The 23,542-nt window shown below is 44.1% G+C and overlaps 1 protein-coding gene across 1 annotated transcript; it reads right to left on the reverse strand.

The window, feature by feature from the left end:
- Window positions 1-5,750: 5,750 nt before the first annotated feature.
- Window positions 5,751-15,873, reverse strand: LOC138594472 (beta-1,3-N-acetylglucosaminyltransferase lunatic fringe-like). The gene is made up of 8 exons (XM_069665570.1): window positions 15,439-15,873; window positions 10,123-10,171; window positions 9,607-9,709; window positions 9,366-9,519; window positions 8,080-8,165; window positions 7,842-8,001; window positions 7,657-7,742; window positions 5,751-6,070 (listed from the first exon to the last, which is right to left on the reverse strand). The coding sequence occupies exons 1-8, from the start codon at window positions 15,802-15,804 to the stop codon at window positions 6,004-6,006; spliced, it is 1,071 nt and encodes a 356-aa protein (XP_069521671.1). The 5' UTR covers window positions 15,805-15,873; the 3' UTR covers window positions 5,751-6,003.
- Between the last annotated feature and the right edge of the window lie 7,669 nt (window positions 15,874-23,542).

Consider the following 23,542-nt stretch of genomic DNA (forward strand, 5'->3'; position numbering starts at 1 on the left):
CTGATGAAGACTGGGGCTTCTTTTCTTCTCTGCTTTTGTGTTTATCTTTTCCATGATGTAACTTGGAATTCCCTATTAGGATTTAGTGCACCTTAATGACCAGAGAAACACACAGCAACAACACATACTGTTTATCTGCATTCTCACTTGTTGCTTTAGACCACAAGGGAATCTGTAAAGTCTGCAATATCTCAGAAACTGCAAGAGCGTCTGTAATACCCTGTGGGGGGAGAATGTCTCTGATCCATTATTTAAGTAAAAGTAGAAATACCACAATGTAGAAATTCTACCTAACAAGGAAAAGTCAACCTCACTTTGCATCTGGGTCCTGCTTAATCCAAAAGGCGACTAAGCAATGAAGCACTTTCGTTGCTATTAGTTTAAACAACTGAGGTTGACTCTTCCTTTATACACATCTATTAGCTAATAACCTACAGAGGCTCATATTTCTTACTCTGTCCACCAGTTAGTTTACAGCTGAAGAAGCCTTTCGCACGAGAGGTGAAACGTCTTCAAGAACTTCATCCAAGTCCAGTTGCCTTTTGGATTAAGCTCAGAATTACCATGACCTGGACGACTGGGAACCTTCACAGATTTCTCCGTCCTGCGTCAGCCTGTCGTGTTTCCATTTCACTATAACGACCCCCCTCACTTTACATTATCCCTTACATAAAATATAGCTCCTATATTTCAAGATGTGAATGACTTTGCATGTCAAAGGTCAGATGATCTACTTGACACCTGCATGTCTAAAGTCCTGGGTTGTTGTTTTTATTGCATCTTTTCCCTGGTGTTTCCACGATCCATTTACCCTTACCGTTTTTTGTTTTTTTTAAAGTTTTTTTTTTGGCTTTTGCCTTTATTATACAGGACAGCTGAAGAGAGACAGGAAATGCACTAAATTATCAGCAGACCGGGTGTCAAACCTGCGATCAGTGCATAGAGGACTGTGGCCTCTGTACATGGGCCGCCTGCTCTACCAGCTGAGCTAAACCAGCGTCCCCCTTTAAGATGTTTGACCTCAGAAAAACTTCAATATAAAATTCTTTAACATTTAAATATAGAACATATATAAATATAAAAATATTTAAATACAAACACAGTGCAGGAAAACAGGCAGTGAGCCAGTTTTAATAAACGTTTACCCTTTGCAGTACCACATGCAGCCAGCAGGTGTCACACTCCACTTAGAAGCAGTTAAACCTCAGAAAAGCTTTACAGTTTCACTCCTGTGTAGTCCCCAATAGGATAGTGTGTCCCTGCAATGTCTCCTACAGTAACGAGGTAGACCATATTCTCAGTTAACTGGTCTTTAGTCTGAAAGCTGTCTCTGAGAGCCAAATCATACCCAGAAACATACACACACAGGCATGGAGTCTGCTAATGCTTTCCCTGTATCTGTGTAGTATCAGGGGTTATTCATGCCTATTTCTCTCAGCGTGTGTGTAAGAGAAAGAGAACTGCTTGTCTGTTATAGCCGATAATGAGAGCCAGAGGAGGTCAGCCCCTGAGGAATGCTTTTTAAACTGCATACAAATGCTGTGTGTGTATGTGTGTTTGAGAGAGCCAGTGGATAAAGAATAAATGTGTGTCTTCATCATCTTGTCTCTAGAAGTCTTTATCTGTCTCTGAAAACGCCCGGGCCCCACCCGTGTCATGATGCTCCCCCAGCTCAGCTAATCACCCAGGGAATCAAAGCAGCAGCTAGTAGCCTCTCAGTGTCTGTCAGCGTGCTCCCCTGTCACAGAGGAAAGTTTTCAGTGTGGCACAGCAGCTCAAACGAGCTCTCTGCAGGGGACAAGAGAGAGGGAGGGCAAATGAAAGGCCAGGAGGTCATGTGCTGCAGCATCTGCACACAGATACACATGTACACACGGACCGAGGGGCAAGTTTAACCAGTAGTCATTGTGATCGCAGGAAGATTAAAGGATTGTTTTTGTTAATCTTCAGATAATTATATGTAATTTTTTCAAAATGTCATTAACAAAAGGATTCTTCGATTCATGCAGCACTGGTCTTGTCAACTTTTCGGTGGCTGATCGGACGGATAATAAAACACTATTCATGCTTCCTCTCTGATAAAATGGCCCACCATGCGAGGAAACCATTGTTGTTCCACGTGTTGTACATGTTCTTTTGATGGAAACAGAGGCAGGCATGTTTCTGCTGCACGTAACAAACAAATAAAGACCTGTGTCTTTATGAGGAGGCGGGAACCAAAAGATTAGCTGCAGTCAGTTCTTTGGAGACACTTAAGCATCTTTTTTAAAGCACCAGAGAATTTAGTTGTACCAGAGAGAAATCATAGTGCTGCAGTTTCCTCATCAGGCGATATCAGTGAATCCATGCTTGTCGTGTTTTAAGCGACAGTGGGAACTGTTTCCAGTTTTACTCTAACCCACAAACTTCCATCTCACTACATCCTTGTTGGAAATTCCGGTGTTTCCAGTCTACCTTTCTGATCCATGTCTTTGGGACCGGACAGGACAAGAGCCCAGTGTCCATTTTCCAAAGGGTCTTCATCTTGTGTTAATAGGAAAAAGACGTTCAAAACTGGTTTAAAGTTTTTTTACTTAAGTGTGAAGACGTTGATTATGTTCACACCAGATTTCACCTGCTTCTTTCAAAAGATTCATCACACATTCACACACGTTATCAAGTCTATATAATTGAACAGTGCATCACAGTCACCAGCACATTTTTTACAGAGGTTGCCCTGGATTTAATTCAAGGACGCCTGCATTCAAGCCAAGCTCTCAACCCAGCTACTAAGTTCACATGTGATGTCCGTATGTCACTTTTGCCACCCTTTCATTGCTAAAATGAACAAATAAACAAAATGGTGAAACTAAAATGTGTTTCTGACACGTTGATGTCGTAACCGTATTTTAGCAAAATGAGATCTTAGACGTTCAGAACTGATTTCACCCTGTTTTCAACCAAATTTCAACGTTGAAATCCCGGTTGGCGCTCAGTGCTAACTAACACATCCGAGGCAACTCGTGGGCTCCCTATAACTCTTTTTCGCTCCGTCTGCTTCTCTCTTCCCTCTCTGCACTAACAGAGTACCTGCTGGGCTGCTGCGAGACAGCAGAGTAGGCAACCGGGGTTGAGCGGGCCGGGTGTAAACAGCCGAATATCTGCTGTGGGACTATTTTCAACTCGACAAACAAGAGCTACTATACAGTGCTATCAACCAAAAGTACTTCTGTAGAAGGGTTCATGAAGCCACACTCTGAGTCTGATGCAGGTTTCAAGCCAGCAGAAAGTTGGATGTGTGACTGATGTGACAACCGAAGCTGAGCAGCAACAACACGCTGCCGGTTCGGAGCAGCATATTAACACTCCTCACATGCATGCAGGGCGTCTCTCCACCTAGAAGCGCCCTGTTTTAGTAGGTATCTGCAACTTCAGAATTTATGCCTTCTTGTTTTTGGTTTCATACGTGTGACCTCCGGTCCGTCATGAGTGAGAAGACGTGTGTGTTCGTCCAGGAAGCTCCTCCCTCTCCCTCAGTCGCTGCATCTCTTAACTGTGGACCATCTCTTCTGAACCATAGGACTGACCTTGTTGGGCGGTGGGTGCACACAGGCTTAGAGGTGGTTGAGGGTAGGATTACTGTTATTTTTGTGTGTGTGTGTGTGTGTGTGTGTGTGTGTGTGACAGACAGGAACCCAACCGCACATAAACAAGGTCAGAGGTGAAAGGTCACAGCAGTTTCATTTTAAAACCCATGTACGTCAGTGTTACATCACACAATCTCAGAAACATTCAATTATTTGACCAAAAACTGCTTTAATTAATTTCCACATGAATGTCTACATACAGTCCAGATACTGGAGAGAGCGTGTACGCTTCACAAGCAACATTTCATCATATACATTCATTTAAAAAGGGACACAATTTAACTTAATGACTCTCATTCAGTTGTAACAACTGCTTTCAAAGCACAGACAGACAGAAGACGACCCAACATGAGTCATTTCTCAATAAAAACACTGCTGTTGTACAACGTTTTACAGGCAGTCTAACAGCATTAACAAACATTATCCACACATTTGAGAATGTTTTGTAACAGAGGCCTCACTAGATCGGTTCAAAATATTAAATACAGGGCTTTTAAAAGGAATAGCTGAAAAATTGTTACCACTTTCATGTCTCTGGGTAAATATGTAGCTGGAACCAGGAGATAGTTAGCTTAGCTCAGCTTAGGAGGAAACAGCTAGCCTGATTTGGTCCAGAAATAAATCTGTCCTCCAGCACTCCTAAAGCTCATGAATAAACATGTTTGTTTAATCTTTACAGAAAGTGTAAAAGCAACAATTTGTGCTTTGACAGCTGGATATGTGAGCCAGGCTAGCTGTTAGCTTCATATTTAGCATACATACAGAGTGGTATCAATCTTCTACTTAACTTTTGTCAAGGAAACAAATGAGCATGTTTCCCAGAACTTTTTCTTTTCCTCCTGTACTTTACTTTGCTCATCTGATGAGTTGCAAACACCACAAATAAAACATTAAAGTGCTCAGTCATTATGCGATACTTCAGAGGAAAATAATACTGAACACTGACAACATAAAACTTCAGATAAGGAGTCTGGAGACCGTCAAAATCCATCTGGTGTTTTTGTCTCATCGCGCTGATAAACACTTCATTTCATCTGTTCACTCTAAACACTGGAGCAGGTAGAGGGACGCAGGTTTGGCAAGCAGGTAGCATATGAGCTGTGAGAGCAACAAAAGTAAGGAAAAGACTGGAAATGTTCGAGAATGTGAGGAAAAGCAGAACAAGCAGCAGTGTAGCGACAAATGCCTTAACAATCTACATGAGATGGGAAGAGATGGTGTACACCAATCAGTTTCAACTTTAAGCACGATCAAGGTTGGTTAGGCCCCGTGTCCACATAGCGCCTTTTTCTGAGCGCTCTGCCTTTTTTGTGCGGCCGCTCCAAGAGCTGGTGTCGTCACTCCTGCTTTTTTCAGGCAACCAATCAGATGGGGCGCCACTCGTCACCCCGTCTACCACCAAACATGGAGGAGCAACTTGTTTTGGCCATTTCTGTCTACTCTGAGCTGTACGACATGACAAACAAACCCGTCAGTGGGAGCAGATCGGCCGGACTCTAATTGTTGCTGGTAAGCGTGTGCTTGCTTGTGTTGTGCTTCTATCGCCCTAAAGCTTGTTGTTACCTGTGTAGTAAGTTAAACTTATTGTTGTCATAGAAACAAAACCTGCATGCAGCGTTTTTTCCTCTCACTGCACAAGCACTATGTGGACACGGGGCTTTAGTCGGTTTGTCTGTTGGTCCGTCAGTCTGGTTTAGAGAGAAATATTTCCTCCTGTTCCTATAGTGTGTTCATGTTTATCCAACTAATGTCACTGGTAACATTTCATACATTTACAGCATGTTTCCTTAATGTTTGCCCCACTCGAACTTTCTTTTAAAACACATCTTTATAACAAGTTCCCTGACGTTTTGACCCGGCAGGTCGCCCTAGCGAGAGGCCTGAAATGTCATCATAATGTATAAAATGACCTGAAACAACGAGGCAAGCTGCAATAGAACAAAAGGACCCTGTAAGCCTCACCGTTACATGCTTACTATAGCATTAAGCTTTATGCAAAGCTAAGCGTGAGCGCAGCTGAAGCTAACAAACAAGAGCTGACACTGACATGACAGTCAAACTTCGATTGTTCTTTTCTTCAGGGTTGAAGAAAAGCAAAGTTGACTGTCCAGAGTTTCAGTCGTCTTTTGCCCTCTGATTTCAGGTGTCATTAAACAGAAGTCCTTCATTAAAAGCCGGTCACACTGTGAGACGTGAGGAAAACCTTCATGTTCAAACTGTCTGAGATTCTTAGAGGACGCCAGAGGAGGGCAGCACCGAGTCCTCTTCTCTTATTCCTGGAAGTCTGCAATGATTTCCTTCAACCCTCCGAGAACATTGAGTTACTTCAGACATTAACGTACTCTCCTCCACCAGTCCGTCTGTCTCTGGATGGGTGTTAGAGTCGCCAGGAGCTCGGGCACCAAGGAGTGTCTGGGTACAACAGACAATGGACCGACCTGAACCTGAGAGAGAGAGGGAAGTGAGTGTCACAATGCCTGGAAGCTGCCCACTGGGGATTTCAAAATAAAACAGTGAACACAATTAGTCGTGTGCATACATTCACACACGCACAATGAACAAAGCCAGGAAGCTTGTCGTAGTAGTAAAACATTCACAACGAGCAGCACTCACATAAAGGAGGATTGTAGTACACATTTTACACGTCGAACGCTTGTCCTGGTTTAGAGCGTGCACTATCGATTGTTCGACCCGTCTGTATTAACCCGTCTGCCAATAGGTCAACAAGCTTATCATACTTCCTTTGGCCCTCTCTCCCTCCGTTTGGCACACGGCCATTAGTGTCTATAGACAAGGTACACAAATAATGACAATCGGCCCAATGCAATACACAATAATACGATTACTGAGCAGAGGACAAAGCAGAAGAAAGAAGGGAAGGGGGAGCAGTAAAAAAAAAAATCCCCTTAATGTCAGGAAGCCTGAAGATAACATCAGGTTTATTTGTTCTTTGTGTGGTTCTGTTTGTCTTTTGTGGTGTCGGAATGTTTTTCCCCTCAGCGATGCTCATGTGCTTTTAATATTCACACAGAAGGCCGTCCTTTGTGTCACACTGAGTGGCAGAACAAGCCAGGCTTAATCAAATGTCATCTTGTTCTTCATTAGCATTTAGAAAAGGTACTTTTAACAAAAAGTGGACGCTTACGACAGGAGAATATAAGAAATAGAGCTAACAATGTATTGATTTGTTGGTTTGTCGCCTGCTTGAAGCTACTTTAAAGCTACTTCTATCGTTGATTAACTTCGACAACATGCTGGATATTTTCTCATTTCAAGCTCATGTGGATTTGATGTTTGTCTTTGTCTTGTACGGTGTTCATTTTGGCAGATATTTTAGATGTAATCCTCTCAGTTTTAGTCATTTTTAACCTTTATAGTGTCACTTACAAAAGGTGATGTTTGCTTCAGGTACAGATAACATTTTAATTTCAGCAGATCATCCATACAATAAAGAACGATTAAGACGCCGCATCTTAAGATAACTTTGTCTCTGACTGAAGCAGACGGCGATGATCGGCTCGGGCTCTGTGAGCGTGCACCTGAAGCTGAAAGAAGGTTCACAACTACCTTCATGATACCTGATATCTCTAACTGCTGAGGCTTAAAATATCATGGATTTTGAATGTCCGACGGCCCACCACTAACATTTTAGTGCGGCCTCCTCTTGTCAACAAAAACAAAACACCTGTGTCGTCAGAGTTTTTATTGTCAGACATCTTTTTTAAGCTCGTCAACGTCTCATCTTCGTCATGGAAAAATGATATTTGCCGAACATTTTTCGTCCTCATTTTCATTAACAAAATTAACTCTGGTCTTGTCTGTTAATTGACTAAGTGTTTTCATTTCTGATTAGTCTGCAAAAAACCTCAAAGCTATTGGAAATCGAGACAGGAATTCCTCACCGTTCTGGTCAAAATATAACCAATTAATCATGAAACAGTGGCTTGCTGTAGCCCCAGCTGTTTCACTGTCTTCCTTCCTGCAACTTAAAGAAACAAAAACAACTCAAAGGACACACAGATGTTTTTACCTTGTAGGATCTTCACTTATTGAAAAAGGTCCTTTCAGGTTCACAGTGTTTCTGCTGATTTCCGCCGCGCCGTAGCTGAGCGTCACCTGCACAAGGGAGGGCAACCAAAACACAAGCTGTATAAACAGTCGGCAGATCAGTGAGTCTGTTTGTGCGAGTGTGTGTGTGTGTAAATGTGTGTGTACCTGACTGTGCACGTCTGACACCAGGCCCAGGTTCTCCAGGTGGGAGTGGAACAGCGCCGAGCGGATGAGGCTCACGCCGAGCAGAGCTTCAACGATGTAGCCGACCGTGCAGTCGTCGGGAAGGCGGATGTGCTCGGCCGTCGCCATGAAAGTGCCGTCACTACGGAGAGACAGAAGCAGAGGGCGTAAGAGAGGGGAGATTTAAGCTGACAGAGCTTTGTGAAAAGTGAAGACTTACCTGGCCCAGGGCTTCATCTTGAGAGCGAGGCCGTGGCTCAGACAGAATCCTGCTCCTCCCGTGGCGAACCAGAAATGCACCTGCTTCTGCAAACAAACACACACAGGCATTACTATCAAAAGGTGCTGTACTCATGAGTTGTGCCTCTGCATGTATTGTAGGTCAGCTGGGGGACCAGTGAGGGACAGACAGATGGGTGAGACAAGAGGGAGCTGACGTTACTTTATTCACTTTCCTTTTTCTTGTTGAAACTTTAAGCACGTTTTTTTGAAAGAAGGGGAAACGCATGGAGATCTAGATGCATATTTTAGTAATGGATCAGGGAAATAGGATGTGAAGCTGCATCGATACAATGGAGGAATATTACAGAATCTCTATGCTACGGTTTGTTTTTAAGGTGAGATGCCGAAGGGACTTAAATTTGCGGCTAATGCTTAAGTGCTAAAAACTGCAGTTCCTCAAGTTGCCTCTAGAGGCCGGCTCCAGAAGCGAGACAGTCCCGTAGACGCCAGTACTAACAAGTCTTACTTTGCAGCAGAAGTAAACATGTTTACAGCCTTGTACAAATATTGTATTTGGTCTCTGCGGCTAATTTTAATTAATTTAATTTTTATATAACTCAGCTGTTTAAATCATAGTAAGGCTTAATGTTATGCATGATATTGAGTGTGGCAAACTTAAGTGACAGGTGGGTGCTGCTAGCTGTCTGCTCCGCACCACCTCGGCTATAAATCATTAAAGTCGTTGGTGCCTTTTGGGGATGTTATCTTGCAAATACTGGACAGTTGACTAAAATTCGACTATATTTTTTATTTGTTAGCTAGCTAATAAGCAGTTATCGGTGTCCATGCTCACCATAACTGGCTTTTTATTGGATAAGATAGCTGTAGAGAGGCAGGAAGTGTGGGGAGGAGAGAGAGGGGGATGACATGCACTAATAGAGCGACAGACCGGGAGTCGAGCCTGCGATCAGTCCGTCGAGGACTGCAAGGGGGCTTGCTCTACCAACTGAGCTACACGAGCGCCCTATAACTGGCTTTATATCTTGGCTCATAAGCTAAGCAATTAGCAGGCCTCACCGTTTAACGTTTATAATGTCACGCTTGCTATACTCTTACTTCACCCGCTCGAAATATGCTCACGTCTTGCTCCAAAAAAACAGGATAGCAGCGGCCAAAATACCTTTAGGCTTTAAAATCGTGGTCACGAACCAATCGGTAATGTCACAGTGGTTACGTACACTTTTTATACAGTCTGTCATCATGTAAAGTTTTATCAAAGTTTACCATGTCAGTGGTGCCGAGTCTCTCCGTAGCCTCTATCGGTCGCTCCAGGCTCGGCCGGCCGATGTAAACGTCCTGAGTGTGACCGTACTGAGACAAGAGCTTCAGGAGGGAGCCGACGTTCACGTAGTTATCGTCATCCACGTGACAGAACCACCTGCAACAGACGCCGCTCACAGTTCGTAAAATGCTCCTTGTGTGTGTGTGTGTTTGGGACAAGTGTGTGTGTAACAGCATGTCTTACTTCTTGCCAGAGCTGATGAAGGCGTCATATTCCAGAGCCATTTTACAGGAGAGGGCCTGGCGGTTGTGGGCGGCTGAACAGTTGGTGTTGATGAGGTGAGCTCCTGATAATCAAAGACGCAAAAATCAGAGACTTAACGAAGGTAAGAACATGAGAAAGAGAGAAAGAACATTGTGGCTAGCAAGAAAACTAATGAAAACTAGGATCCCATTGTTGACCGACTCGAGAACAGCCTCATAAATTAGCTCATTATCAATCAACTGGTACACTGCGTCCGATAGTGAGAAGAATACCTCATTGAAAGTAAAACAGTTGCATGAGTCAGATAAAGAACGGCCTGTTGATTAAACTGAAGTGGCTTCCTGCACTTCGTGGAAACACAGCAATGCCCCGTCAGCAGCCTGGTTCCTGCTTTCCTGCTCACACTCTGCAGATAACACTGCAGCTACTCAGCGAAAAACTGCCCTGCGTGTGTGCGTGTGTGTGTGTGTGTGTGCGTTTGTGCGTGCTGCTCACCCATCCTTCTCCTCAGCTTCTCGTCCTCTCCATCAGTGAACACGTACGTCTGCGGAAAAACACACAAACACACAGTTCGTGTTATTCCAGCAGCGTGTCGTGTCCAGCGGGGGGGAACAAAAACACCGTCTCCTCGCTCATCTTTGATCGTGGATGATTGTTTATGATCTCAGGTGAGACGCCGCACGTTTCCCCGCTCGCACACCAACACACACAGCAGCAGCAGAGAGCGACACTGCTACTGGATGGAGGCCAAGACAAAGGTTAGCCTCTTGTCTATCAGCAGTCCAGCAGCTGTGTGTCAGTGTGTGTGTGTGTGTTTATGCGATGAGTGAGAGGGTTAAGGGTCACTGCGCACTCAGGAAGCCGTGTAGACCCCTCAACTTTCCACAGGAAGTAAACACACACCCCGGGTGCTCACGCAGAGCGGTGTGTAAATATAGTGTTTGGCTCCAGGACAATAGATGCGACATAAAACAAAGACAAAGAGGTTTCGCTGCTAAATCTGTGCTTGAAGCTGTTTGCATCCATTTTCTCTGCACAGTTTAGGCCTTAATTAATCCTATTTTTTATATATAGGCCCCGAGTTTTAGATAATGCAGGAACATTTGTGATGTTCTTGTCGAAGCCTGTCGCATCCCTTCAGTCCAATCCACAAGTATTAGGATCCATCCTTCTTCAATATAAAATACATGTCATGTTGGAGGATAGTTGTTGGTCTGTGTATCTTAAAGAAAACATTATTGAATCGTTGACCATCCAAATGATAACACCCCTACACAAACAGCCATAATGTTATTGTGGTTAAAATGTGTTTGTGTCTGTAAAATGTTCACTTTATAACACAAGGCACCAAGAGGTCTTCAGACCTGCAAACCAACAGATCAATACTTAAAGGCTGCTGCAGTGCAGGCCGGCAGGAGACCAGCAGGGACTAAAAGTCTGCTTACAAGTGTTTGTGTGTTTCAGCCTCCAGACTCTGAAATAATGAAAGTTAGGATGTTTTCATTTTACTTCTGTTCCCCTGAAACATCTAAAACTCACACTTTGTTCAATTCAGATTGCAGCTCAGAGTCTGCACCGTGACCTCAGCGTGAGGATACAGAAAGGGAGAAGAGAGAGGAGAGAGAGAGAGAGGGAGGAGGGGGGAGAAAGAGACAGAGACAGAGAGAGAGGGAGAGAGAGAGAAAGGAGGAGGGGGAGAAAAAGAAAGAGAGAGAAAGAGAAAGGAGGGAGGCAGAGAGAGGGGAAAGAGAGAGGAAAGACATAGGAAAGAGAAAGACAAAAGAGAGAGAAGCAAGAGAGAAAGAGGACAGAAATGAGAGAGAGAAAAGAAAGTAAAGAGAATAAAGAGACAAGAAAGAGAGAAAAGAAAGAGAGGGAGAGAAAGGGAGAAAGGAGGGAGACAGGGGGAAGGAGAGAGAGAGGAAATACATAGGAAACAGAGAGACAAAAGAGAGAGAGGAGAGGGGTAGAAAAGACAGGAAAGGAAAAGAAAGAAGAGGATAAGAAAGAGAGAGGGAAGAAAAAGATAGGAAAGAGAGAGGGGAGAAAAGAGAAAGGAGGGAAGAGGGAGGAGAGAGAGAAAAGACAGGGAAAAGAATGACAAATGAGAGAGGCAACAGACAAAGAGGAAAGAAAAGAGAGACAGAGAGGGGGGGGAAGAGAGAGAGGAAAGATTGGAAAGAGAATGAAGGGAAAAGAGAGAGAGAGAGAGAAAGAAGAAGAAGGAGAGAAAAAGAAAGAAGACAGAGGGAAAAAAGAGAAAGAGGGGAGAAAATAAAGAAAGAGCGAGAGAAAGACAAAAGAGAGAGAGAAGGGAAAGAGATAGAAATGACAGGGAAAGAGAGAAAAGGAGAGAGAGAGAGAGAGAGAGTGAGGAAAGAGTCCAGCCAGCTGTGACTTTTTGTCAGCCTTGAGCCTCTTAAGCCTCCAGAGAGACGTCAGCTTCTTGTTGGAGTGTGTGTCTGTACCAGTGAGTGTACGCTGGGGCCGAGCTGGGAAGGGAGGAGGAGGGAGGGGGTGGGGTTAGTGTGAAGAGAAATTGTGGTGGTATAGGGGGGTTAGTGGGTCGGTGGATCGCCAGGAGTTGAGCTTTACAGCACAGGAAACGGCGGCAACAACAACAATCAGGGCAGGAGAAAGTGTGTCTGTGTGTGTGTGTGTGTGTGTGTGTGTGTGTGTGTTTACTCTTGTGATCAGACGCATTTTAACTTCCCATGAGAAATCTGGCGAGTTCCCAGGGCGTGTGTGTGTGTGTGTGTGTGAAGGTAACACTGTGAGAACCTGCATATGTGTGTGTGTTGCAGTGTTTCCATTACTCAGCAGTCTTATTGCACGGAGGCGTGTCTGGGAAACAGGTAGAGTTACACACACCTGACCGTGAGAGCAGATGCAGGAATGCGTCACACACGCAGACACACATCAGCTGATTTCCCCTCCATAACCCCTGTTTTCATGTCAACAGTGCGTGTATGTGTGTGTGTGTGTGTGTGCGTGTGCAGCAGATGAGACATGAACGAGGCCTTTAAATGGGAATCAGAGCGACCGCTGTCCGCTCCACACTCTCGTCTGTGTTCGATTAGGAGCTTTGAAGCCGCTGGGTGCAGCTCACCACAGCCCCATGTGTTTTATAGCAACAGATTCATCTTTGACTCGCTCTCCACTCTGAATCAGACTCCATCGAGACTGTTCAAACTGTTTGATCTCAAATATTTATCTGTGAGAACTTTAACTGCCCCCCCTCTGTGCCCAGCATCTCTCCTTTTAATGCAGTAGACATGATGCTGCTCCAGATCACAGGACTAATGCTTTAGAGACTGGGAGGTTGTGGTTTCTTATATGATCAGTGGAGGAAGAAGAGTTCAGATTCAGAGAGTGAGCGATAAGTCGATTAATGCAGAATAAGATAGCAACAATTTTCATCATTGGTTGATCATTAAAGGGATGATCTTTAAGATTTTCATTTAAATAAATGTCTGTTAAGTGTCTATCTATCAATCGAGTGAGGTAACACAATGGTGATTGAGCCTATGGCCCGCTGATGAAAGACTTTGACTGGGTGTCTGTGGCGACGTTCACGGAAAAAATCACAAGCGGTGCCCAGTTAGTGATGCTTTTTCCATCACCCAGCAGTGGTTGGTCTGCCAGAGAGGGTAGGTGGAGCTAAGCGGCTGCTTTTCCGGTCTCTGCAAGTGTTGCGAGTAAACAGTAATCTACTATGGCTGAACAAACAAAGAAAAGATGGATGACTACAGATACGACTTCAAAAAGAAGTGAAAATCCAAAGAAAAAGAAACAAACTCGACGCTCAGATGAAGGCAAACCGTCTGAAAAGGAAAGCGACCGTCAGCGAGGAAATCAAGAGTTACGAACGGAGCCAACCGTGGACGTCACACATGCAGCACAGTCTGGATATCTGGGAAGTGTGCTCCCGCAATTACCGTTTATCTCCATAGGTGCCGCCAAAGACACCGAAACTGAGATCTTCGAGATTACCACTTTAAGAACATTATTTTTCTCATCATCTTGAGATAACAAAGCTTGTTTTCTCGTTATAATGGGTTCATTTTCTGTCGAAACAAAACAATATGGCTGGTCACTGTGATATTACAGACCCTGATGAGGTAAGATAAGCCTGTTTCTATGTTTGTTTTGTGCTTTTGAAACGGTGGTGCAGCGTTGTTATCTCAAGATAACGACATAAACAAGTCGAGATCTCGAGAAAACAACCGGAAATCACTCAGAGTAAATTAATGTATGGATGTTTGTCCTCTTAGGGCTTCCGTAGAACTGAATATATTCTGGATTTAAATTGTTTTTTTGGATTGAAAGCAACATTTAAAGGCTGGATCTTGGACTCTGGGAACTTGTGACAAGCATATTCACAATTTTCATCAAATAATAAATCGAAAATTTAAACAGTCATTGGTTAAACCCTATTTAGACTATTTCTTTAAGTAAAAGAAGCAAAACTACAAAGGAAAGATACTAAATATGAAACATAAAAGTCTAACAGTGAAATAAGTACTTGAGTAAAACAGATGTATTGCTCAAATTGGAGCAGTTTAGTATATTAACTGAAAGCATTCAGACTAACAAATGGCTCGTTTTACAGGTTAAAACATTATGTTTATTTCAGTGTGTGCTTATAAAAGATGACCAATAAATAACAAGTACAGCTGTGCCACATTAGTGGGGTATAAATTACAATATTTCCCTTAGTAAGACGAAGAAAAAGCACCTGTATTTAATCATTGTGTTTTCTGACTTTCCACCAATGGAACTGCAAACTGCTTCAAATAGAACTTCCTCTCTCATTTCAGAGCAATGAAATCTGACTTTTTATGTTTGTTATGTTTCTATCTAATGCAGACTACAGTGGGTCTCTGCATGCGTGTACCCCAGTCTGAACTAAAGCCTGAGATAAATCTGCATCTCATTGAGACGTCTTGATGAAACCCAGAGCTCATTCATCCCTCTGAGGTCGTCCTGTCCTTCCTCTCTATACGTCCCCTGCCGGTTTTATGTCAACACATTAGCAGCCGTGTGGTCGGCCTGTTAGCCCTCAGATCTCCCTCTCATACATCACAAAAGGGCCTGTAAGTCTGTTTTACAATTCACTGGCAGGAGAGATCAAAGAGGTAGTCACATTTCAGGGGGTTTATAGCTTGATTGCAACTGAAGCAGGAGATCAGGGACAGCAACTTCCCCTGATACAGGAAGTATTCGCAATGTCAGATAATGTAAATTTACACTGTGATCTTAAATTACTGGCCCTGGTCTGACATAAAAGGTTTATTTGAGACTTCACAAGCTATTAAATCACATAAAAACACCATTTGAGTTCAAGGATTTTCAACTAAATTCAAATACTATCTGGAAGTCTGTCCCATATTGTGTGAAAGACTTAATCTATGATCTTGTATTATCAGCCCTGGTGGGTCGTGAAAGTCAAAATGTCCTTCATTTGGACCTTCACAAGCTAACAAATCACGTGAACACAACACAAGGGTTCACTGATTTACAAGTCAATTCAAGTACAAACTGGTAACCGGTTTATTCTGATGTTGTGTTACTATAATTTGCACAAAATAACTAAATGTTAAGGCTTTTCTTGACGTTCAGAAACACTCAAAATTAAATCTTGCAGTATTATTAGTCTCTTAAGGTTTCTAATACCTGCAAAAGTCATGTTTTATTGATTTATTTATAAGTTAAATTGCAATTTCTTTGATTTAAGGCCTGTAAAGAAAGATTAAAGAAGAAAATCAGCTGACAAGTATCATGCATCCTGAAATAACACCAGTGGCTCACCTGTTGCATGTTTCTGGAGATCCAGGTGTCCAGCAGCAGCTCCAGCCTCTGCCGGTGATACCGCCCGGTGCTCTTCACCGCTATGAACAGGTCCTCCGGGGAGAGTTGCTCCACCGGCCCGGGGGGAACGCCTCTCCGCGGGGGACCGCTTATCGCTCTCCTCTCCCGGGTCAACTTCCTGAAATACGCCGAGAAAACTTTCCCGCTCGCCGCCACCGCTGCAGCTGCTGGAGGCTCCGCCGGGTCCGCGCTGCTCGGGTGTCCGACAGTGACGACAAGCATCCCGGTCACGAGCAGACAGGTGACCGCGGCAGCAGCAGCGCGAGGTTCCGCCGCAGAGGGGAAGGTGCACGCGGGTTTCCACATTATGTCATGGACTGGGGAAATTATTAAACTGTTCGTCAGTTCACAACATCTCTGCAGCGCAGAAACAGAGGTCACTATCAGTGGATGACCTCCCTCTGTGTGACTCGCTGCTTTATTTCAGTGTGAAGTTGTAAACTCCACCAGTGGGCAGGACGGTTCACTGCGCAACGAATGGCCGGCCTGAGCGCTCAGTGTGGGCGGGGCTAAGGAGCAAACGGGCGGCGAGGAATCTCCATAAACATCCACATGGCAGAAAGAGAAACTTCATTCACTGTAAAGCAATTTATAAAATAGAAGTGAAGAGGAAGACGGCGAAAACAGCATATAAAACAATGACAATGACGTTTTCATCCTTGACCTCAGATTAGCCAGAAAGTCTGATGTTTCAATTCACAAACTTTCTCTTTAAGGCTTTAAGAATATCTGCAATAATCTTGTTTAGGAGAAACTTTACTATTTAGACTTACCTTTAAGGTGTGGAGCGGTTGGATATATTTGTTCTCTAATGGTAGATATATATATATGAAGACAAATTAAATGAAAAAACAAAAATTAAGCAATGGTCTTACTTGCCAATTTCAAGTCCTCCTTAATACAGATTGATCTTCGTCTTTTTAAATTATGTTCCCATTCAGAGTTAAAAAAACAACAACGATAAAGCAGGGAACGCTTTGGAGCGTGGCTACCTGGAATTGACAAACCCCAAAACACCAAGATGGCGGGGACCAACATGGAAAACTCTCTGCCTCAAAACAGCAATCCAGAAACACTTACATACAGTCTATGTTGCAGACCAGCTTCAGTGCTCCTTGTGCCTAAAGGTCTGTGCATGCGTCATGTGCGATCATGCATTCTGGCTTGTGCTTTAGTTGAGCACCTATCTGTATTTGTGTGCTTGTGTGTCGTCTTGTGGTGCTTTCAAGGCCTAAAATGGAATTGGACGGAGTGGCAACCACAGAAAACTGCGGTTCTTTAAGGGAACACAGGGGGAATATAAGGTTACATCTCGCTGCTTTGGATGTGCTCACAATTTCAAGGATAAAAATATGAAATAAGTGTGAAGACTCAGCACACTACAGGTGTTGAGAGTTACTGAAGATAAAAGGATCATTTATCTTCGTTGGAAAGCGTGCGTGCTGAAGTTTGTCTTTGTGGAGGCCTGGAGGGTCATTTTCAAAGAGGACAGATGTTGAAGACAACCGTGACTTCGGGCTGTGTGTGGGGCTGCCAACTTCTTACACACACTCACACACACACACACACACACACACACACACACACAGAAAAGAGAGACGTGCCAAGGAAACCATCTGAGGAATGTTTCCTCTCTAATGTTCAGTTTGTCTGTGCTGAATAATCTGCGCTGATCCCTCAAGCGACGTCAGTATCGTGTTACATTTTAGAAAACATGCTAATGCAACAACACAACTTTATGCTTATTTAGGTCATTTAGAGAGAAAAGAGAGATACCTCATGAAGTATGGATATTTAGGAGTAACTTAACACCAGGCTAAAAAGCACCCACCATCGAATCCGCTTGTGTTGTCAGAATTACAAACGTGTTATGTAGCGATAGGCTGCTAAGCTATGTGGCTAATTACAACACCCAATTTATGTGGCTCTAGTTCGACATAATACATGGATGTTTACATGGCCTATGTAACTCCCATCCAGTTTGTAAATTACTGAGGGGATTCAGAACACTACAAATCAGTGGCGGCCATCTTGGTTGTTTACAGGAAGGAGGAGGAGCAACCAACATCACGGTGCAGCTCACACAACCTCTCCCTCAATGTTGACAAAACAAAAGAGATGGTGATCGACTTCAGGAGGGCCGGCAAGCACCATCACGAGCCGCTGACCATCAGTGGCGCCGTGGTGGAGAGGGTTAACAGGGTCAAATTTCTGCGGGTCCACTTGGCAGACGACCTGACCTTCACCACCAACACCACGGCCATAGTGAGAAAAAGGCAGGCCTATTCGCCAATGTTGTGATCGCAGGCCCACCAGCATCATAAAGGACCCTCATCATCCTTCCCACGGCCTGTTCTCCCTCGTGCCGTCAGGGAAAAGGTATGGGAGCCTCCGTGCCAGATCCAGCAGGCTGCTGAACAGCTTCTTTCCACAAGCAGTCAGGACTGCAAATGTCCTGCTGACATGTCCCCCCAAAAACCTGCCAGATTTAAGCAGTCTGAACGGACTGATAACCAACTGTGACGACTCTGAATCTGCTCTTTAAACACACTGTGCTGCTACTAGACTGAAGTGCACCAGCATTTTTACATACTGTGCTGCTGCCTGGAAAATTACACTTTCAAAGCACTTTAACGTGCTGCGCTCAGGCTCCTGTTCCCCCATCATGTTTTTAATGTTATTTTATGTTTTTATGTTATTTGTTCTCAGTTATTCTTGATTGCTGCCTTTTTGTGGTACTGAGATGGGCTGGGGGAAACCATATTTCGTTTTTTTATGTACGCAAGAGCACAAGAAAATGACTATAAATGAATCTTGAATCTTACGTAATGGGTGACAGGAGGAATCTGCCAGAGCAAATAAAACATTAGTTTGCTAATTTGTCTTGCTGTCTTAGAAGCAGTTTGCGAAAGTATTTTAGGTTTTACACCACAGATAGGAGAATTACCAACAAACTTTGCTAACTTTGCCCTTATGCTACAACAGCTTCTGATTGATTAGCTTCTATGCTAGCTTGCTACTGAAGCAGCAGCCGAGTAACATCTTTTGGTATTGTACATACCTCAGAAAGTATACAAGTATTCATCATAACACATTATCACAACACACTTCACAACCTGGGGCTATATATCATAAGATAAGATAATGAATTTATTAGCATGCTTCCCACCGAGAAAGTGAAACATTCTCGTTAAGTAGGCCGTAGGAAGTGAACTTTGTTTCTGTTTTCTTATCACAGTAAGATTTCCTGCTCTGTGCGACACAAAGAGGAAACACAGCTGATAACTTAAATTAACAGACACACATTCAGAGAATCAGAAGAGTCAAACCAGACCTCTCATTATCCCCCCTCTGTCTGTCCTCTTCTGTCTGTCTCTGCAACGTCTTTATTCCTTCAGCTTACTGCCTCCACTTTCATCCTGCTGGAGATCCTGCAGAGAACAGCTGAACTGCAAATGCACTCAAACGCTCACACACACACACACACACACACACACACACGCTCCCCACTCTATGACGGCTTTAATTTCCTCTCAAACCATATCAGTGCAGCCGCGGCGTGAGCCGACGCTGCGTGTGTGTGTGTGAGTGTGTATCTGGAGAATGTTGTGGTTGTTGAATAGACGTGGATTGAAGAATCTCTATTTATAGTCTTGTGAGAAGCTCTGTGCATGTGTGTGTGTGTGTGTTCTGCTTTTGTCCCCTCCAAGTGAGCACTAACCAAGATGTCAACATTAGTTGTAAGTGGAAACAGGGTTACTGTGGGGCTGAAAGTGTAAGACCTCTTCTCACTCGATTTCAACCGGCTAAAATCCAGTTACATCATCAACAACTCACCAGAAGACGTAGATGAACACTAACGCATAGACTGTATATAAAGATGGACGATATGACAGCTCCCTAACAGTGAAGCCAAACCCTCTCCATCGCCCCCTGCTGACTGGCTGCAGTATAGGTCATAAAGCCCGCCTCCTCCATGTTAACAGATGGGACATGAGTCAAACTGTAAAATCAAATCTGTTAAATATGCTGACATGAGGGATCTTTAGCGTTTTTCAGTAAATTAAAAGTGTGTTTTATACAGCAGAAGGGGCAGACGTCATTACCACGTCTCCACAGGACTCTGGCTCCAAATGCGAAAGATAGCAGCGCTCGCTTCAGGTGTATTTTGGTTTCACCTTTGTGCAAAGAGAGGAGGAGGAGACACGTCTATTTTTATACAATCAGTGGTATTTTGACTGCAAAGCTTCGGCGGCAAAGGTAGAACGTACACCGGCAACTCTGGCACCTGCACAGTTAGGTTAAGGGTTTGGAAAAGAAACTCAAAACTGGTTTGAAAGTGAATAATGTTCACCAACTATACAAAGACATTTATATTGAGACCATGTATTACCACTGAGACTAACATTGGCTTTCAACTGAGAAATATAGATGTGGTTTCTTAGTTAAGCTCCAAAATGACTAATGGCATTTATTTGCACATTGAAGAGGACAAAAAATGTCCTTATTGTCACTCCCGGTGAAATTTGGTCCAAACGTAAACAGTCACTCACTGTCTTCAAAACGTTGGTGAGAAAACGTTCATTTTAAAACCAGTTTTGAACGTCTTTTCACTGCTTAGCATAGCTGTGTGAGGGCCACTCAGACTTGCCACTCATTGGGCCTTTTCCCTACGCACTTCCACTCCATTTGTGCGCTCGCGTGGAGGCTCTGCCACATAGGTCCAATCCCAATCTCCACACTCACAGACTCACAGACTGTGTGTGCGTGAGTGCTTAGTGCTGTCCCACTGTCAGATCAGCAAGTGTGTGAGGGCCTCCGCCCGCGAGTCTGCACCAATGACTGTATATATAGATGGACAACGCGTCTCCATCTGCTCCCATTGATGCCAAAATAGCCCCTGCGATAGGCGCTGCCATCTTGCGATGGTGACGTCATACGGAGCCAGAGACTGCGCAGTAGAGATCGGCGGGTGAAGCGGCCGTAGGCACTTCCGCTAACCCAAACACACACTTAACTTACCGAAAAAACAGCAAGGATCCCGCACGCCGGCGTGTTTAACAGCAGAACAGCTTCTCTGTGTTGGTCTGAGGTTAACGTTCACAGGTATGGAAACTTCAATGACTGTAGTGATTGTTTTTGTTACGTTTACACTCGCGGATCGTCCTCCGCTCTGCTCACTCGGAAGTGATCGGCTGCAGGAGCTGAATTTGTCAACAGAGCTGTCAATCATCATTTTGACAGCATCAAATAACTAATTAAAATTAAACTTGTCAGAAAAATGAACACGTGGATGTAAATCAGCATGATAAGAACTAACTATAATGACAGAAACCATGTTTGAGAAAAATGTATCGGGCGAGTGTCCCATCTGTTAACATGGACGAGGCGGGCTTTATGACCTATACTGCAGCCAGTCAGCAGGGGGCCAGAAATGTTTTGGCTTCACTTTTAGGGAGCTGTCATGCCGTCAATCTTTTTATACAGTCTATGGTTATTACCCGTACAAACGAGAACTGCTTTAATGAATGAAATAATATACTGACGTCAGCGTCTTAAAGCTGACGTTACTTTCAGGATTTAATGCGTTTTCTTGTCTAGAAATGAAACAAGTGAAACGTTTAAAGTGTTTTATATTAACAGGCTGTAAAAACTCAGCTGGTCATTAACATGAGTTTGAAACATATATTGAGGCTACAAATAAGAAAGGCCACCAAGGAAGCTCGGGATGAAGTTTCTGTTTGCGTAGCTTTTATTATTTGTGTGACCTGAAACCATGGTTACACGCATTTCCTGTCTCCGTCAGAGTGAGGGGAGCTCGTCTCACAGCTCGGCGCTGCATTTACTCCCCTCACCTAAACGAAGGGTGCTCCGCTCAGCTGTGAGTGTGACGTCAGACGGAGTTCACTCTGGGAGTGGGGAGGGTCCGGTTTGGGAAAGGCCCTTTGAGTTTGGTGAGTGAATCCGCTCAGTGCAGGGTCAGGTGTGTGTGTGTGTGCCTAATTGACCCTGATTAAGCCCAGGTGTGGGAAGCCTTTATATGCCCTTGGCTTCCAGCGCTCCGTGCTGACTCATTATCTCCCCATCAGAGGTAGTGAGAGGTTCTCTTTTCCCTTTCTGTGTGATTTGCTCATTTCTAGTTTTGTCTCGAGCTTGTTGGTGCTGGGAGGTCTTTTCTTCCTCAGCCTTTTGTCTTTAAAAGCGTCCCTGGCAGCCGTTGTGTTTTGGTTTAGAAGTGTTTCCTTTGTTCCTCCTGAAAATTGAGTTTCTAGTCAGCTGCTTGGCAGCAGTGGTTTAGTTCCCTTTATCGAAGCATTATTTAGTGAAGGGAGCTTGTTTGTTTGTTTGTGAGCTTCCCCTCTTGCACCTAATCACTTGTGATTTTTGTGGTTATCCCTGAGATAGCTTTAAGATACCCCCCGTGTTACAGGCCAAGTAATGCTTTCCTTTCTCTGTGTGTGATACGTGCAGGAGTAACATACAAGGACAGATGAGCCTCGTACTGTTCCTCCCTCTCCCTCGCTTTGATCTGCAGAAAATCCCCAGATTTTTTTCTCCCCGCTTTAATCCCCCTCTCTTTGATTTCTGCTTTTCCAATCTCCTCCTCCTCTCTTTGTTTCCCTCCCTCCCTGCATGCTCCCCTCTTGTTGCATTTTGTCGTCAATAAGTTGAAGGATTCAAAGTGCAAGGTCACAGTTTTCCGAGCCTCAAGTTGGGACTTTTCCCCCGGTTTCCTCTCACTCTGCGAACTGCATAAACAGATGAAAAAAAAAATCCCCTACACATTCTTGAGTGTCTTTCATCTGCACGTTTAAATTAATCGTGGATCAGATGCTGTTTCAATGTGGCACAAAAAGAAACCGTGGAGCGGCGAGATTGCCAAACAACGAGATTGTTTCCTTCCTTTGTTCTCGTCGGAGTGAGGGACCGCGCTAAGACCACATCTAGAGGAGAGGAGGATGGAGCGGTGAGAGGGGGGAGAGGGAGGAAGCAATCGGGGTTTGGGGGCGAGGAGGAAGAGGAGGGGGAGGTAGATATGTCACAGGTTGCAGACTAGGACGGAGCTCTGCGGGTATCATGGCGTCACGGTTTCAGGGGATTCTGGTTCAACAATGTGAGATTGATTAAAGCGTTACAGAACAAACACAAGGATCAGGAAACAATTGATCGTTCTGTGTGTGTTCTTGTGTGACGAATACTTCACTGACAATCTGTCATTTCAGTTTGCATGAAAGAGGCTTTGAAGCTTCATTGCTTGTAGGAGACAGCAACTGTGGTCACATTGGGTCGACAGAAACAACAACGGAGTCTAAATAAAACCATCAAGTAAAACTCAAAAATCCAGCCCTCTTTTCTTGATCATAGAAATATCAGCAACGTAAAGCGGACATCTTCCTGGAGCCTCCTGGAGAGTTTGTTTAAAGCTAGTGTCGCCTCCTGGGTGGCAATTATGACCGATCCAAACTGAAATATCACAGCAGTTATTGGATTGATAGCCGTTAAACTCTGTACAGACCTTCATTATCCCCAGATGATACTTACTTTGTTGACTTCCCATCAAGAGTCACCAGCAGGCTGATGCCACGTTCATATCTGAGCGTCTGCACTATGACAGCACAATTGTGTGACATGGATGGATGTATTTGTTTATGTTTTTTAAGAAACAGTGAGTGACATAAGGGACATTGAGGTTAATTAGGAGGCATTTGCAAAGTTTCTCTGGACAATTTGAGCTTCCGCAAAAAGCAGGTTGCAAACTTTTCCAATCCACCTTCCAGCCTTAAAGTGGTAATCTCGAAGATTTCAGTTTCGTTCTCTTTGGCGGCACCTTATGGCGCTAAATGGCAATTCCCGGAGCACACTTCCCAGATATCCAGAGAGTGTCACATGTGTGACGTCCACAGTTGGCTCCGGTTGTAACTCTTGATTTTCCTCGCTGACGGTCACTTTCCTTTTCAGACTGTTTGCCTTCATCTGAGCGTCGAATTTGTTTCTTTTTCTTTGGATTGTCACTTATTTTTGGCTGCCCGTCGGGGTCAGCGCG

The sequence above is a fragment of the Semicossyphus pulcher genome, unplaced genomic scaffold (genome assembly GCF_022749685.1).
Source record: "Semicossyphus pulcher isolate SPU_LCO1_2020_fin unplaced genomic scaffold, fSemPul1.0.p SCAF_17, whole genome shotgun sequence".
Lineage (NCBI taxonomy): Eukaryota > Metazoa > Chordata > Actinopteri > Labriformes > Labridae > Semicossyphus > Semicossyphus pulcher.

What these genes read in the sequence shown, in the direction of transcription:
- LOC138594472 (XM_069665570.1), bottom strand. Translation starts at nt 15,804, where the DNA reads ATGTGGAAACCCGCGTGCACCTTCCCCTCTGCGGCGGAACCTCGCGCT. An exon ending in GAAGCTGAGGAGAAGGATGG is followed by an intron (nt 9,710 to 10,122) that starts GTGAGCAGCACG and finishes TTTGATTATCAG; the next exon opens with GAGCTCACCTCATCAACACC. An exon ending in AAGATGAAGCCCTGGGCCAG is followed by an intron (nt 8,002 to 8,079) that starts GTAAGTCTTCAC and finishes GTCTCTCCGTAG; the next exon opens with TGACGGCACTTTCATGGCGA.